This window comes from Lissotriton helveticus, chromosome 4_1 (assembly GCF_964261635.1).
Source record: "Lissotriton helveticus chromosome 4_1, aLisHel1.1, whole genome shotgun sequence".
In the NCBI taxonomy this organism is placed as follows: Eukaryota; Metazoa; Chordata; class Amphibia; order Caudata; family Salamandridae; genus Lissotriton; species Lissotriton helveticus.
This window is the reverse complement of record NC_136063.1, coordinates 2,048,790,912-2,048,808,320: the sequence shown is the minus strand read 5'-3', so window position 1 is coordinate 2,048,808,320 and position 17,409 is coordinate 2,048,790,912. Positions and strand designations below refer to the sequence as shown.

Sequence of the window (17,409 nt, the reverse complement as noted above, 5' to 3'; positions counted from 1 at the left end):
CGATGACTAAATGACGATAACAATCTGGAGCTCCTGGATTGCTCAGCCGAGGAGTGTAAGAATGTAATATAGGATGGGGTCGTAGCAGCAGAATAGCGCAAGAAGACAAAATGAACAAATACACTTTTTTGACAAATAACCCAAAACTGAAGCCATCCAAGATAAGGTGCCAGGGTGCCTGTGTTGCCGGGATGATTGTATTAGTGGAAGAATGAACACCGCCCCTGCACAAAAACAATAATTAATAGCATTTTGCTCCTTCTTTGTGTGATGCGCAATGTAGCATACAAAGAAAGCGCAAAAAACAAGCAAAAATAAAAGTATTTCTCCTCGTTGCGCCTCCTTTTCAAAGGCCTCCTTTTCAAAGGCGTTAGATTTTTGGCGCTGCCTCAGATTTACAGATCCTTGTAAATCTGGAGCAGAGTCAGAAAGCAATGGTTGTTGCATGGGTACGCCCACAGCAACACCCAATGTACGCCCCTTTGCCGCAGAAAACTGCGGCAAGAAAGTCCATATTTACAATGCGGCATTAAGACACGCAAAGTGGCTGAACACCGCCTTGTAAATATGGAGCTGGGCATTGCACTACTGGAGCATTGGGCAAAGTGAATATTTGAAGTCTGCCCACTAGGGCTTGATTGTACCGTGCTCTATTAATTTAATTTAATTGGTTCAATTTCCCTTTTCTTTATCAATTAGAAAGAGCATCATAATGTTCTGTGATTGCTTCGAGGGATATGCCCACGTCACGCTGTGTAAACATAGTTGTAAAATGGAACCTCACTTTTGGTGAACAAGGCTGATGGAACCTCACTTTTGGTGAACAAGGCTGATGGAACCTCACTTTTGGTGAACAAGGCTGCAGGACAGTCGAAACGCGTCTGATGGATTTTCGGTAGCAGGCTAATAAATGTGAAATCCACGCTTAAGTATACGTATTCCTGGCTCCTTTACCACATCGAGGGGAGGATAGGCGTAGAAATATATATATCTGTCTCACCGATCGCATATTCCAACTAGTCAATACATGGAAGCAACTCTCCGACCAGTCACAAGGCCTGTTCAGAGGGATTTTTGACTTAAAGCACACCTTTAACCACTTGCAACCAGGTTTTGGTTATATATCGATTTTACGAAGTTGTATACAAAAAAAAAATGCCATGACATAAACCTTATATGCAAATGTGCAGAATGTAATATGCAATTTATTACCATTGCTGTGGGTGAGGAGTAGCATCATGATCCATTCTAGCTTTGCCTCTTGTAAGTAATGGCCCTTCCCGACACTCAACAATGGAAATAAATAGAGGATTTCAATTTGAACATGCGCATAAATAATATACATGTCTGTATTTATATATACCATAAAAACTATGTCAAAGTTCAGCTTTAAATACAATACGCTTTCCAGGATCAACCTTTTTAGCTTTAGATTGAGACTTTTTTTTCAATGTAATGAAAAAATAAAAACATACCTTCCAGAAATCTGTGCATGTGTTCTACATATGGTGACCATGTGGAAATTTCTGACGCGTTGAAGACCACGTGAAACCCACTCGTGTGGGGACTAATCATTACTCCTTGAAGGAAAGACATTCAGAGTTAAGCATTCCGTTTACAGTCAATTCAGTCAGAACTTAGGCATTACAATTACTAATATAGAAAATGTGCATTTATGGCCGCTAGTGGAAGACAGAGAGACACTTCAATCTCAGGAGAACCAGAACTAAGCAGATCACACAACACTTCTACCTCAAATATCTAAACCAACCGCGGTGACACCACCAACATTGTGTCTACCTGAGACACATTACCTACCTCAGTCACCGCGGTCATGGGCAGAACACCAGCAACATTACCTGGGCTACCGTCTCAGTATTTTACACCCTCAGGAACCAGAACTATATGCAGATCTCTATGCACAACGTGACGGCAGATATATCCTTTAACACACGTGAACTAGTCGAAGGAAAGGGGCAACAAGGACTCGGGGGGCGGAGGGCGGGTAGTAATGTTGCTGTCGCACGTTTACAGTACTTTGGCAGGGGGGAGGGGGGAGGGGAGGGAGGGCCGGGGGAAGGCTCGGAGGGGGGGGACGAACAGCACGAACATTTGCAACTCCGTGGAGATACTCTTTTTCCTTTTTCCTTCTATCCTATCACCATTCCCACATACCCACTAGGGCCCTAAGGGGGGGTCAAGCCAGCATGCCAATTAGGAGACAAGGCTGCACGACGTACTCAAAACGAGGTAGAGACCACATAATAAGCGCGGACACAAGCGAGGGACTCACCACACCATGACTACACAGCCAACACCCGCGCAGCCACAACTACCATCTGACATTAAGATAGTCTCCATGAACGTCAAAGGCCTTAACCACCCCATAAAATGCCGCACGACACTAGATCACCTAAACAAACTCAAAGGAGACATTTTTGTCCTCCAAGAGACCAGGGTAAACGAAGAGGACGCAAAGCGACTCAAGGCACGGTGGATAAGCGAAGTGGTCTGCTCTCCAGCAGTAAACAAAAAGGGAGGGGTCATCACAATCATTAGCAAAAAAGCGAAACTTAAAATACAGAACTGCCGGGCAGACACAGAAGGTAGGAGACTAATCACAAGCATTAAGAAAGGCGAGGACACCATACATGTGGCCAATATCTATGGCCTGACCTCAGCAAACAAACAGTTCTTGGAGGAGGTAGAAGACGAACTCAGGGACATACCACTTGGAGAGATGCTGATAGTTGCGGGAGACATGAACCTAGCGATGGACAACGCCACAGACAGACACCCGCACAGAGCCAGCCACACGTCACTAGAACAAACCACCCTGAAAAATCTTTGCGCCAAACTAGCGCTATCAGACCCATGGAGACTACAACATCCGAGCACAAGGGAATATACCTTCTATTCACACCCGCACAACTCATATAGCAGAATCGACTACATACTCATGTCCTCCACACACACACACCTCACACAGGAAACGGAGATTGGACCAATAACAATATCGGACCATGCACATATCACCCTCTCACTAAGCGGGAAACACAACGAGGAACCAACCCGCAATTGGTGCCTAAACAGCGACATCTTAGAGAGCCCCACAAACATAGCTGAAATAGAAGAGGCAATTAGGGAATACCTATCGTTCAACGACACCCCAGGCACCGACACCACTGCCCTATGGGAGGCACTAAAAGCCACGGTAAGAGGGAAACTCCTTTACATCAAAGGCAGGATGAACCAGAAGAGGAACAAGAGAATACAGGAGCTAGAGGATCAAATCAAAGAGCTAGAAAGCAACCATGTCGCAAATTTAACAGATAGGAACACGCTCACCACACTCACAAAGAAAAAATACGAACTAAACAGGATACTCAGCGAAAGAGCAGGCAACTGGATTAGCAAATACAAGTCAATCAACCTCTGCTCGGCAAACAAAGCAGGCAAGGCACTGGCAGGGTACCTCAAAGCCAAACAGAGGCAACACTCAGTCTTAGCAATTACGGACAATAGTGGCAGGACACACACGAACAACAGGGCAATTCTAGCAACCTTCAGGGTTTTCTATAAGGAACTCTACACAGCAGACAACTCGCTAGCAGGTGACGGAGGCACCAGCATGCTAGACAAACTAGACCTGCCCAAGCTAACGGAAGAACAGAAAACAGCACTAGAACAGGACATATCAGGCGCAGAGGTGGAGATGGCAATAAAATCCTTAAAATAGAACAGGCGCCAGGGCCAGATGGCTTCACGGCGACCTTCTACAAAAAGTTCCACCCCCTCCTAAAAGACACCATGGTCAGGGTCTTCCAAGCATGCGCCACCAGAGGACGCATGACTGATTCGATGGCAGAGGCAAACATCATCGTCATCCCTAAGGAGGGGAAAGATCCACAATATGCAAAGAACTACAGGCCTATCTCCCTAATCAACGTGGACTGTAAGATATATGCCAAAGTAATGGCATCAAGGCTAAACACTTACCTCCCCCACCTAATACACAGATCACAAGTAGGATACCTTAGAAACAGACTCTCACAAGACAATACCAGACTCCTCTGTCATCTCATAAACCGCACAGCCAACAGCACGGAAAAAGCAGTAATGATTGCACTGGACGCCGAAAAGGCTTTTGACAGAGTCTCATGGTCATTCCTCAATGAATGCATGCGCAAGTTCGGCCTAGGGGACAAATATAGGGGGATGATCATGTCACTCTACCAAAACCCCCGTGCACGAGTGGTAGTCAACGCATCCACATCAGCAACGTTCACCCTAGAAAGAGGTACGAGGCAGGGATGCCCCCTCTCACCCGGACTATTCCTACTAGCCCTAGAACCACTCCTCCACATGATCAGGACTAACCCGCTAATAACTGGAGTTCGCGTAGGAGAGCAGGCGTTCAAGCTAGCAGCATACGCAGATGACATCCTTATTACCACCCACAACCCCAAACCGTCAATAGAAGCCTTAATGTCCACCATTGAGGAGTGTGCCCACGTTTCGGGCTACAAACTGAACCGCGACAAATCGGAATGTAAACCGATGAACTGCCACACCACCAGGGAGGTGTTGGGCGAGTCAGGCCTGACATGGCAGATAAAACCTCTGAAATACCTAGGCCTCCTCTTCGGAAGAGACCTAAGGAGAACGCTAGACAACAACGAGGAAGCAATGCTAAAAAAATTGAAAGGCAAACTGGAGGAGTGGAGTCCGAGATACATAAGCTGGTGGGGTCGCGTCGAGACGATAAAAATGATGGTCACGCCTATGTTAAACTACCTACTGAGCATGCTGCCGCTTACACTAACTGCGGTTTTCCACTGCAAATTAGACAAAGCACTCAACACATTCCTATGGGGGGGGAAAAAGAGCCAGAATCAGCCTCTCAAAACTAAGACTGAAGAAAGAACTGGAAGGGCTCAACCTAACCAATTATAAGGCATTCCAAATGGTTTGCCTTGCGAAACAAGGCATACACTGGATCTCCCCCACGCCAGACTACTCGCCAGTATGGATGGATGTGGAGAGGAGCATCCTAGGGGGGGCAAACCCACTGATGGCGCTTACAGCCAGCAGACACCCAGAAGCAAAAAACGCCATCATCAGGAACACCAAGACTGCCCTTCTCAGGGTGGACAAAGAACTGGAGGTCAGCATCAAAAACTCCAAGTGGGAGTCCTTGTGGCACAACCCCAGAATAACATACAAAGGGGCCATACTAACGAATGAGGGGTGGTGTAGCAAAGGGATCACAACACCGGCACAACTAGAACTTAACAACAACCCACTCACTTTTGAGACGCTACAGGAGACACACAAACTGCACAACAGAGACTTCTACACCTTTCTTAGCACCAAAGCAGCTATCACCAGAGCCAACCTATCGAAACAAAAACCCTCAATACTACAGTACACACAGAACCTAAACAAAGTGGGACACCAGACAGCGCACATCTACAAACTAATCACCCCGCGCACCACAACGCTCAACAACAAGACGCTAGCATTTTGGGAGGGGGCATACAGTAACCCACTTACCGACGCAGCAAAAGCCAGGCTATGGTCATCGGCCTCAAAAAACAAAGTAACGCCCCAGCTTGCCCAAACGAAATACTGGCTGCTGCACAGGCTACATTGGACACCAGCCAAACTAGAGACAGTGGGAGCTAGGGACAACGACACCTGCTGGAACTGCCAGAAAGCAAGGGGAGACCTAGCACACATTCTATACGACTGCCCCAAGGTCAAGGCATTCTGGGGCAAGGTCCATGACTTTATAGACGCACTCACAGGCAGCCAATCCACACGCGACCTACCAGGCATTACCATGGCCTTCCTGGATACAACACTCGACTCAAAATGAAACAGTGACCTAGTAGATGTTCTGCTCACTGCCGCTGCCAAAACAGTCCTAGGCAACTGGAAGGACACAGGGAAAGCCTCCTTCAAACGCTGGTTCAACAGGGTAACCTTCCTGAGAGGGGCGGACAATATAGCAGCAAACTATCAACCAGCCAACCACACAGCAAGAAGGGAGATGTGGTCAGCCCTAGATGCTCACCTGGAACAATAACCCCCCCCCCCCCTCTCTTCTTCTTTCTTTTGTCTCCACTGTCACTAAAGCCAAGTAAATGGGTCGAACTACATTATATTGTATATGCAAATTATATTTTCAATAAAAATACTTTGAATTAAAAGAAAATGTGCATTTCAAATATGCAAAGAGCATTGTGGTGCTGTGGGAACATTCTCCAGGCAGTAGCAGATATCGCAGAGTCTGCACTAACTTATATGGCATAAGGAAGCGTGGAGGCACTTAATTTGATTTTACAATTTTAGAGAATTTAACAGCTGTTGAGTGATTTTGGAGCTTTGATTTTTTTTGTATTGTGTTGGGGAGAGGCTAGCACACTGGGTTTGTTTTCTTATTTCTGGATGGATTTGTAAACGAGTTGAGTGTCACACTGAGATATACTGTAGACAGGTGCAGGCAGTAGTGCTGCTGTTGCACTGTTTCTGTGTACCTGGTGCAGTCAGTGGTGCTGCTGTTGTACTGTTTCTGTTTGCCTGGTGCAGTCAGTAGTGCTGCTGTTGCACTGTTTCTCTACCCCTCTGGCGGGCAGCACTGCTACTGTTGTACTGTTTCTGTACTTCAGAAGCAGGCAGTACCGCTGCTGTTGCACTGTTTCTGTACTCCAGAAGCAGGTAGTACTGCTGCTGTTACGCTTTTTCTGTACTCCTCTGGCAGGCTGCACTGCTGCTGTTGTGCTTTTTCTGGGTTCCATATCGAAATATCGCGGGACAAAATATCGACTTATCAACATATCGAAGCCAAAATATCGAGGGACAGAATATAGAATGCCTATCTACAAACAGGTAAGTACTAAAATATCGATTCCAAAATATAGAATGTTAAAATATAGTTAACTAAAATATCGAATTTTTTAAATGTAATAAAAATACTAGAAATGTAATTAAATAATTAACATAATTAAATAAAACATAATGTAAAAAAGCTTAAAATGTAAAAAATAATAAATTAAATGTAAAAAAATGTTTTAATACATATTTACTCACTAATATTATAACATAATTATTAATCTTAATTATAAAATATTTAGAACATTAATAAAAATATATTGACATAAATATATAAATAAACATATTATTTAAATATAAAAATAAATAAAATATAATAATTAAAATAATAATTTTTATGTTAATTAATAATGAGTGCAACAGTAGTGAACGCGTTCGATAGCGTAGGGGTTAAAATTACTATTCCTTTTCCAGAATGTGCAACAGTAGAGAAAGGGTTGGATAGCATAGGGGTATTACTATACGCACTCCAAAGAGTGCAACAGTAGGGAAAGCGTTGGATAGCGGGGGGGTATAAATGACTATTCCCACTCCAGGGAGTGCAACAGTAAGGCAAGCGTTGGATAGCGGGAGGGTAAAAATTACTATTCCCACTCCAGTGAGTGCAACAGTAGGGAAAATGTTGGATAGCGTAGGGGTAAAAATTACTATTCCCACTCCAGAGAGTGCAACAGTAGGGAAAGCGTTGGATAGTGGAAGGGTAAAAATTACTATTACCACTCCAAAGAGTGCAACAGTAGGGAAAGCGTTGGATAGCGGAAGGGTAAAAATTACTATTCCCACTCCAGTCAGTGCAACAGTAGGGAAAGCGTTGGATAGCGTAGGGGTAAAAAATTACTATTCCCACTCCAGAGAGTGCAACAGTAGGGAAAGCGTTGGATAGCGAGGGGGGGTATAAATTACTATTCCCACTTCAGAGAGTGCAACAGTAGGGAAAGCGTTGGATAGCGGAAGGGTAAAAATTACTATTGCCACTCCAAAGAGTGCAACAGTAGGGAAAGCGTTGGATAGCGTAAGGGTAAAAATTACTATTCCCACTCCAGAGAGTGCAACAGTAGGGAAAGCGTTGGATAGCGGGAGGGTACAAATTACTATTCCTATTACTATTAATAGTAATAGGGAATAGTAATTACTATTACTATTCCCATTACCTGACAGACCACTAACCTAGCGTAAGGTCCCTGAGGCGGAAAGCCGGGGACGCCGTCATTGTGAGTTGTATAATCGTATTTTCAAACCTTACTCGCTGTAGCGCTATTTTACTTTGAAAATTGTATTACTTGTGATTGCTGGGATTTTAAGACTTCAATCCCTTACGAGGCACTCCTTACCTCCTGCCCACGCTAACGCTCTCATTCGAGGCTTCAGCAGCCGATTAGGTGCTCCTCCTCCTACTCCCACCGCCATCTTGGGTGAGTCAGAGGGCGAGCAGAACAATTGCTCGGCCCTCCCACCCTGACCAGTACAAAAGCGCCGTGCGCCCTGTCATTTCTCATTACCTGACAGACCACTAACCTAGCGTAAGGTCCCTGAGGCGGAAAGCCGGGGACGCCGTCATTTTAATTGTATAATCGTATTTTAAAACCTTACTCGCTGTAGCGCTATTTTACTTTGAAAATTGTATTACTTGTGATTGCTGTGATTTTAAGACTTCAATCCCTTACGAGGCACTCCTTACCTCCTGCCCACGCTAACGCTCTCATTCGAGGCTTCAGCAGCCGATTAGGTGCTGCTCCTCCTACTCCCACCGCCATCTTGGGTGAGTCAGAGGGCGAGCAGAACAATTGATCGGCCCTCCCACCCTGACCAGTACAAATGTTTCCACCTCCCCGGAAGCGCAGCGGACGAAGGTGCGCCTAAGGTAAGCCCGTCTGCGCCCGTCCGCGCCAGACCGGGCCTAGGGGCTAACCATGCTGAGCAATTTATCTCCTATTCGGACAAATTCCTCAGGGAGCTACAGCACCCCTATCCCCCACCATCCCCTGCAACCATCAGGTGCATAAATACAGCTGGTCTCGCGCGGTCAGCCCCATACTCACCCAGAAGCGGCATACTTCCACTCAAACAAGCCAAGAGCGTCACCCCCGTCACGGTGATGTATTTGAACACTCGCTCCTTGGTTAAACATCAAGACGATATTTTCATCTTGCTATCATCCAATAAACCTGATATACTCCTGCTCACAGAAACTTGGCTAAGCGCAGACTCCCTCCCTGACATACTGGCGGCCCTCCCCCCGATTACTACATTCTTCACGCCGACCGCCCTGGGGATCGGCCGGGGGTGGGGTAGCGGCCATTATATCAAAGCACCTTGATGTTATTTCCTCGTCTTCCCTCATCCTCCCCGAGGCTGACAACTTGCTCTTTAGTCTAAAAACTGATGCTGGCGCCCTCACGCTCTTACTCCTCTACCGGCCCCCATACCCTATGCCATCTTTCTCTACCATCATGAGCGAACAGTTGTTCAATCTGCTCACACTGCACTCTAGATTCGCCCTCTTTGGCGATCCTAATTATGGGTTTAATGATGCCAATGCCGGCCCACACGCCGCAGAACTCTTTGAAGTCCTTAACAGTCTGAACCTGTCCCAACAAGTCTCCTCGCCAACCCACATTAAAGGTCACATTCTTGATCAGATATGGACCTATAATCTAGCTCTATCTCAACCATCTATTTCCCCTTGTCTTTGGTCTGACCATTATCTTGTAGACACCACCATCACCGTCGCTGGCAGGATTTCTGCCCCCTTGATGGCTGGTGGCCTATCACGCAAATGGAGCTCATATGACTTCCAAGGCTTTCTTATCACTCTGGCCAATAGCCGCCTAATCACCACCATCCCTGCCAACATTGACGCAATGGAAGATGACATTAGTACCTGGCTAGAGTCGGCCAGTGACCAATTTGCCCCCCTCACTAAATTTCCTTGTACCAGACATAACAACTCTCATAGATGGTTTTCTGACAACCTTAAGCAGCATAAGCTGAAAGTGCGTCAGCAAGAACGGTCCTGGAGACGCGATTACTCTGACCCAGCCAGTCTGCTATATATTGCTGCACGCAGAGAATATAAAGCTGCTATCACCTTAGCTAAGTCGGAGCATTTCTCCCATAGACTGTCGTCAGCGGACAATAAATCTAAGGAGGTTTTTATAATTATGAATGAATTGACCACAGACGACAGAACACTTCAGCTCAGACCCCCACTCAAGCGACCTGTGACGCTCTCAATCTCTTCTTCATTGAAAAAATTACGAAAATCAAGGACTCGATATCCCCAACCCCCCAGACTCAACCCCTGGACATCTCCCCTAACAATCCACTATCCTTTAATCAATTCCCCACTCTCAATTCCAACACGCTAGCGGAACTCGCGACCCGGGTTAAATCAGGCTCCCCGAGAGATTGTTGCCCCCCTTCGGTCTTGCGGAACATTTGTCTCAATCTACCCGATTGCATCCTACCCCTGCTGAATGGTTCCCTCAGCAGCGGTATTGTCCCTAGATCCTTTAAGGAGGCTATCCTATTGCCCCTCCTCAAGAAACCTGGCGCGGACCCCCTGGTACTTTCCAACTATCGTCCCATCTCCCTTTTACCCTACTTTTCCAAGCTAATAGAAGCCCATGTCACCCGATGTCTCTAAAACTTCATCGAGACCTCCTGCCATCTCGAGCCCAATCAGGCCGGCTTCCGGCCGGGTCATTCTACCGAGGCCGTCATCTTAGCTGTTTTAGATACACTGAGGAGGAACGCCGATGCGGGGATCCCTCAAGCCCTTGTACTGCTGGATTTGTCGGCCGCGTTCAACACGGTGGACCATAACATCTTGCTCCACCGTGTCGAACAGGCAGGCATCCAGGGCTCTGCCCTTAAATGGACGGAGTCCTTCCTGTCTGGAAGAACACAAGCCGTCAGCCTTGGCCCATATACTGCAGACAAAACCCCCACGTCCTGCGGAGTCCCCAAGAGTTCCTCCCTTTCGCCCCTACTGTTCAACCTTTATCTCCGACCCTTGATCCACTCTCTTCAGCCATGGAACATCACAGTGTACAATTACGCTGACGACTTGCAGATTGTCTTTCCACTCAACTCCCCAAATGCCGTCAGCAACTTTCACACCGTCATGATTCACATCCAACAGTGGATGAACCACAACCAACTTAAATTAAATCCTGGGAAAACAGAGCTTCTTCTCCCTGGATTTAGCCCTACCCACTGGGGCCCGCAATTTTGGCCTGCGGAGCTAGGTTCTCCCCCAGTCCCGGCCAAATCTGTAAAAAGCTTGGGTGTGATCATCGGTGGCGAGCTCTCCCTCAAAGCCCAAGTAAGTGCTGTGACCTCCTCTTGTATGTACCAACTTCGAAAAATTCGTAAAGTCAGTCACTTACTGCCTCACGCCGCACTGGTCCAGGTCATCCTCTCCCTGGTACTATCCAGATTGGATTTCTCCAACTCCCTGTACTATGGACTTCCGCAATCTCTGTTTTGCCGCCTTCAGGTAGTACAGAACCAGGCGGCCAGCCTCATTTACAAAATCCCCAAGTGGCAATCGGCCAAACCCATGCTCCACAGACTCCACTGGCTGCCTATGGAACAAAGGGCGGCCTTCAAACTGGGTTGTCTCACGTTCAAAGCCCTCCACTGCACCAGTCTCGTTTTCCTGAACACACTTATCACTCCACACCGACCTACGCGCAACCTTTGATCTGCCCATCTTCATCTGCTAGCCGCCCCTAAAATCAAAACCAAGAAATTCGGCGGTCGTCGCTTTGCCCATCTAGCCCCCGCTTACTGGAACTCTCTTCCTCTCACCATCAAGTCCAGCCTGACTTTTTTTCAATTCAGGAAACTGCTCAAAACTCACCTTTTCCCCTCTTTTGGCTAATTCCACCTCCTCCGACCTTACACTCACTTACTTATTCTGTCATTCAGCGCCAGGAAACCTCCGTTGTCAGCGCGCTTTATAAGTGTCACTTAACATAACATAATATAACTCCAGTGAGTGCAACAGTAGGGAAATCGTTGGATAGCGTAGGGGTAAAAATTAGTATTCCCACTCCAGAGAGTGCAACAGTAGGGAAAGCGTTGGATAGCGGGAGGGTAAAAATTACTATTCCCAATCCAAAGAGTGCAACAGTAGGGAAAGCGTTGGATAGCGCAGGGGAAAAAATTACTATTCCCACTCCAGAGAGTGCAACAGTAGGGAAAGTAATGATTTAATATTAAAATTACCTAAAATTAATTATCAATACCAATAAAAAATTCATTACAAATATTTACCAATTAATAAAAATGAATTACCAAGTAGAAAATTAATTATAAATTAATAAAATTGAATTACCAATAACCAATTAATTATCAATACATATAAATACAAATAAATATTAACTTTATTACAATTAAATTACTTCCCACCCTATTCCCCTATAAACCCACAACCCTCTCCAAATGAATATTAGAATTAACATAATTATCAATTAATTAATTAATAACAATTATTTACCAATTAATAAAAATGAATTACCAATTAAAAAAATTAATTACGAACTAATAAAAATTAATCACCAATTAAAAAATATAATTACCTATTAAAAAAAGTAATTGCCAAATAATACAAATTAATTAGCAATTAATAATTAATTATCGATTAATTATCAATACATATAAATAAAAATTGATATTTAATTTACTATATTTAAATTACTTCCCACCCTATTCCCCTATAAACCCACAACCCGCTATGGAATTAAATTACGCAAAAATTAAATTATATAATATTCATTACTTTAAAAAAAAAATTAAACATGCATAACAAAATTAATACATAATTTTAATACATATACTACCATACATAACACTGAAAAAATGTGATATTATGGAAATCGATAATTTAAATTCGATATTATGGAATTCGATATTTCATACCACAAATTCGATATTCTGACTTACTATATTTTGGTTATTCGATATTTTGGGTAGTCTATATTTTTGATTCGATATTTTGGGCTGTCTATATTTTGGAATCGATATTTAGGGTGTTCACCCTTTTTCTGTACTCCTCTCACAGGCAGCACTGCTGCTGTTGTGCTTTTTCTGTACTCCTCTGGCAGGCAGCACTGCTGCTGTTGTGCTTTTTCTGTACTCCTCTGGCAGGCAGCACTGCTGTTGCACTGTTTCTGTACTCCAGAAGCAGGAAGTACTGCTCTTGTTACACTGTTTCTGTACTCCTCTGACAGGTAGTTCTGGTGAAGTCAGGCAGTATTACTGCTGCCCTGTAACTTCTGCACACTTGGAGCAGTTACCGTGGAATCTTTTACAATGTTTCTCCAAACTGTGTGACACTACACCTGTGCACTGTGACCTGCTGATATAACTCTTAGGCTCACGTGACGTAAGTCAAAACAAATCAAATGTTCTTTATTTGATTTGCAATACCAGTCATAAAAGCACAGAAAAACAATTAAAATCTTTAGTAAATACATCAGCTATCCAGAGACTACAAATTCATATAGAAGCATAACACCACTTGTAAAAATGTAGATGAATAGCAACCTGCATTGCAATTATCTAAAAATTGAAAATGCGAGGCATCTAATAATGAGGGTGAAATGGTTGTGTGTGAAGAATGTGGAGGCTTATCCTAAAAAAACCTTACAAACAAAAACCTCAATGTTAGGGTCTGCTATGTTGGTAGAAAATAACGGGGGGGCGCCGAAAACCATTAATCTAATCATTATCATCATAAATATCTTTACACAATTTGCGAATACTGTCTTTAAAAGCAAATTTATAAGAAAAGGTATTATTAAAATGACACGAAAACAAAAAATGAATAATATTATCACAAATTAGCAAAATACTTCCCTGCCAGAAACAGGGTAAAAAGCAGCAGACTTTGGGTGAGTCTAATAATTGCGGATACAATAAGGCTGGTCTCACTCGATTAAAATTCAAAGGCACAAACAAGGTGTAAAGTGTCGAGTTCAATAGTCACATCATGTGATGTAAGTATTGCTACTTCTGTCCCTTTGTTTTAAAATATCTGTTGCACATAGTAATTCTGCTGCTACATTTTGTACACTTTGGATAGGTAGTGCTGGGTCTGCTGCACTCTCTGTCTCTGGTGCAGACAGGGTTAGTCTTCTAAAACTGCTTAGACCTGGTTCAGCCAGTGCTTTCGTCCCTTGTATAGGGAAGGTTGCTGCTGTCATGAATGTATGCACACCTGGTGACGTTCAGCAGTCCTTATGCACATATTGCTGCTACTGCAGCATTGTTTTTGTAGTCATGGTGCCGGTTCTGCTGTTGTGAGCAGAGCTTGATAACATAGAAGTGCAGGTACTCACTATACCGGGCTGTTTGTTTGCTACTAAGATATGCTGGCACTGTTCCAATAACAGTATGTTCAGCCTCCTGAGAAGTGCTGGTACTCTCCCTTTTAAATCAGAGTGGTGCATGCATTTATTTCCTGGCAGGAGCTGCCCATGTAAAGGCCTGCTTGTGACACTTTCTTTACAGTTAGGCATGTAGTACTGTTGCTCCCACCGATGCACGTTATATTGCTGCCGTCACAATATTTCTGCACACTTGCAAGAGCCAGGCAATACTCTAACTGCCTCATTGTTTCTGTGCATCCGTTATTGCTAGGACTGCTGTTTCTAAATTGTTACTGTGCACCTGGAGAAAAGAGAGTGGCTGCTGTCACACAAAGTCTGTACCCTTGATCCAGGTAGTACTGTTGCTGTAAGGTAGTACTAATGCTATCGTCTGTACTCTTGATGCAGGCGGTACTCATGCAGCCACAATGTGCCAGTATCCCTGATGAAGGTAGTACTGATGTCGTCACAAAGTGTCTGCATCCTTGATGCAGATCACACTCATGCAATTAAATTGTCTCTGTGTCCCTGGAGCAGCTAGTATTGATACTGTCGCACAGCGCCTGTACCCCTTATGCAGGTTGTATTGATGCTGTCACATTGCACGTGTATGCATGATGCAGGTAGTGCTGAAGCAGTAGTAGTATGTCAGTACCATTGTTACTGGTGGTCCTCCACGCTGCCACATTGTGTCTGTATCCCTGGTGTAGGTAGTACTGGTACTGTTGCATGGCGTCCGTACCATTGAGGTAGGTAGTACTACTGCTATCAACGTGTGTCTGTATGTCAGGTGCATGTAGTACTGAAGCTGTGGCGCAGTGTCAGTATCACTGTCACATCGTGTCTGTATTACTGGTGCATATACTACCGAAGCTGCCCTAGGATTTATGTACTATAGATGCTGGTAGTACTGGTGCTGTCGTTCAGTTTCATTGCCCTTTGTGCAGGTAGTACTGGTGCCGTTGGTCCGCGTCAGTGCAACTGGTACTGGTAGTACTGGTTTTGTTGCTCAGCATCAGTGCCCCTGATGCAGGTAGTACTGATGGTATTGCTTAGTGTCTGTACCATAGTTGCATTAGTACTGGTGCTGATGCCCAGTGTCAGTGCCACTGGTGCAGGTAGTAATGGTGCTGTCGCTCAGTGTGAGAGTCACTGGTGCAGTTAGTACTGGGGCTGATTAACAGCATCAGTACACCGGGTACAGGTAATACTAGTTGTGTTGCTCAGCATCAGTACCTCTTGTGCAGGTAGTACTGGTGCTGTAGTAATGGTGCTGTCGCTCAATGTCAGGGCCACTGGTGCAGGTACTGCTGGTGCTGCTTTGTTTATTAAAGTGTCAGAACAAGTAGAAGTCGTCACACTTTTATCTGGAATAATTCCAATGTATTGCTTCGTTAGAGGATCTATTTGGTCTTTGACTCTTGCATGTAGGCAGAGTCAATTACAGCAAGCATAGATCATAGGGCAGGTAAGAAAAAGAACAGCCAACGTGTGTTTCGCCCCCTCGTACGGCCAGCAGGCCAAGGGGCTTCCTCAGGGCGTGAAATAGGAGTAGCGTAAGCGAGTCCTGCTTAGAATAGCGAGTCCAAAAAGTTTTGCATGTGGGAAGTCCAGTCATTGACGTCTAATTCAGGTCAATCGGCAAGAGCCAACTGACCCGAGTACGAGGGGGCTAAACACGTGTTGGCTGTTCTTTTTCTTACCTGCCCTATGATCTATTCTTGCTGTAATTGACTCTGCCTACATGCAAGAGTCAAAGACCAAATAGATCCTCTAATGAAGAAATACATTGTAATTATTCCAGATAAAAGAGTGACGACTTCTACTTGTTCTGGTAATTCATTAAACTAATCACCCACAATGGGGAAGGGGTCTCCCATTGCAGAGAACAAGTGAACCCTGAAATTACCAGCTCTATTCTTACAGGCCGACTTCGGCCCGGGACCCATCACCCCTCTTACCATGACCAAGTACTGGTGCTGCTTGTCAGTGTCAGTACCCCCTAGTACAGGTAGTACCAGGGCCGGACTGGCCATAGCGGGCATCGGGCGTTTCCCCGGTGGGCCGCTAGGGTGGGGGCCGATTTTGGGCCCCTGGGGCCGTTTTTGTTACAGGGCCGTTTTTGCAGCTTAGCTGCAAACTCGGACCCTGTAACATAATCACCCGAAAGCGGCCCTGGCAAACTGCTTGGCCGCTCCCAGTGGGGCTGGCCGAGCTCTTTGCCAGGGCCAGTTTTGGTTCTCAGTCCGGCCCTGGGTAGTACTGGTTTTGTTGCTCAGCATCAGACCCCTGGTGCACGTAGTACTAGTTGTGTTGCTCACAGTAGCGGTCAGCAGTAGGTGTTTCTGTAGGGCGGTGATGTGGGCAGGGGGAGGGGCAGGGTGGGGGGTAGTAATGTATGGATTACGGAGTTTTACAGGTAAGTAAACATTTAAATAAATAAAACGAATTTCGTTGCGCGCACTGCATCACCAAATGTAATGCAGTGTGCGCAACGAAATTCGTTTTATTTATTTAAATGTTTACTTACCTGTAAAACTCCGTAATCCATACATTACTACCCCCCACCCTGCCCCTCCCCCTGCCCACATCACCGCCCTACAGAAACACCTACTGCCGACCACTACTGGTTGCTCAGCATCAGACCCCTGGTGCATGTAGTACTGGTGCTGTCGCTCAGTGTCTGTACCTTTGCTCCAGGCAGTACTCACAGCCCATGTGTTTTTTAATTCTCTCTCTAGCTGCCTGGTACCAGTGCTGACACAGTTTTCCTTCACATGTTTATTATTAGGTGAAAGGGGTGAACAATGCTTTTAACGCCCCACTACTTCTAGATTTCACCAGCCACCACTGAGTACGAATGAACTCACGTTACCTCTGTGCTGCTGGCGCATCGGTGGAGGGATAAAGTGTGCTCTAATATTGAGCTAATACTGCCCCTGGCCAGACCTCAGAAGACTTTTAGCCCCAGACTCAAGGTCAGGTTGAAGCTGCCTTGAAATGCCTCGGCCAAGGCACACTTGATCTGGAGATGAAACACAGCAGGGTGAGCGAGTCGTAAATTTCGATAGCAGCAGCAGTGGGAGGCGCGCGCTTTGAGCTTCTTCCGCTGTAGGACATTCCATTCTAATAA

The 17,409-nt window shown here is 45.3% G+C and overlaps 1 protein-coding gene across 1 annotated transcript in view; it reads right to left on the bottom strand.

Moving 5' to 3' along the window:
- LOC144827787 (protein ATP1B4-like) overlaps positions 1–17,409 on the bottom strand; it is a 224,936-nt gene that overhangs the window by 70,668 nt on the left and 136,859 nt on the right. Inside the window, exon 5 of the mRNA XM_078685973.1 lies at positions 1,476–1,580. Coding sequence (XP_078542099.1) covers positions 1,476–1,580 — 105 coding nt within the window. The remainder of the gene's footprint in view (positions 1–1,475; positions 1,581–17,409) is intronic.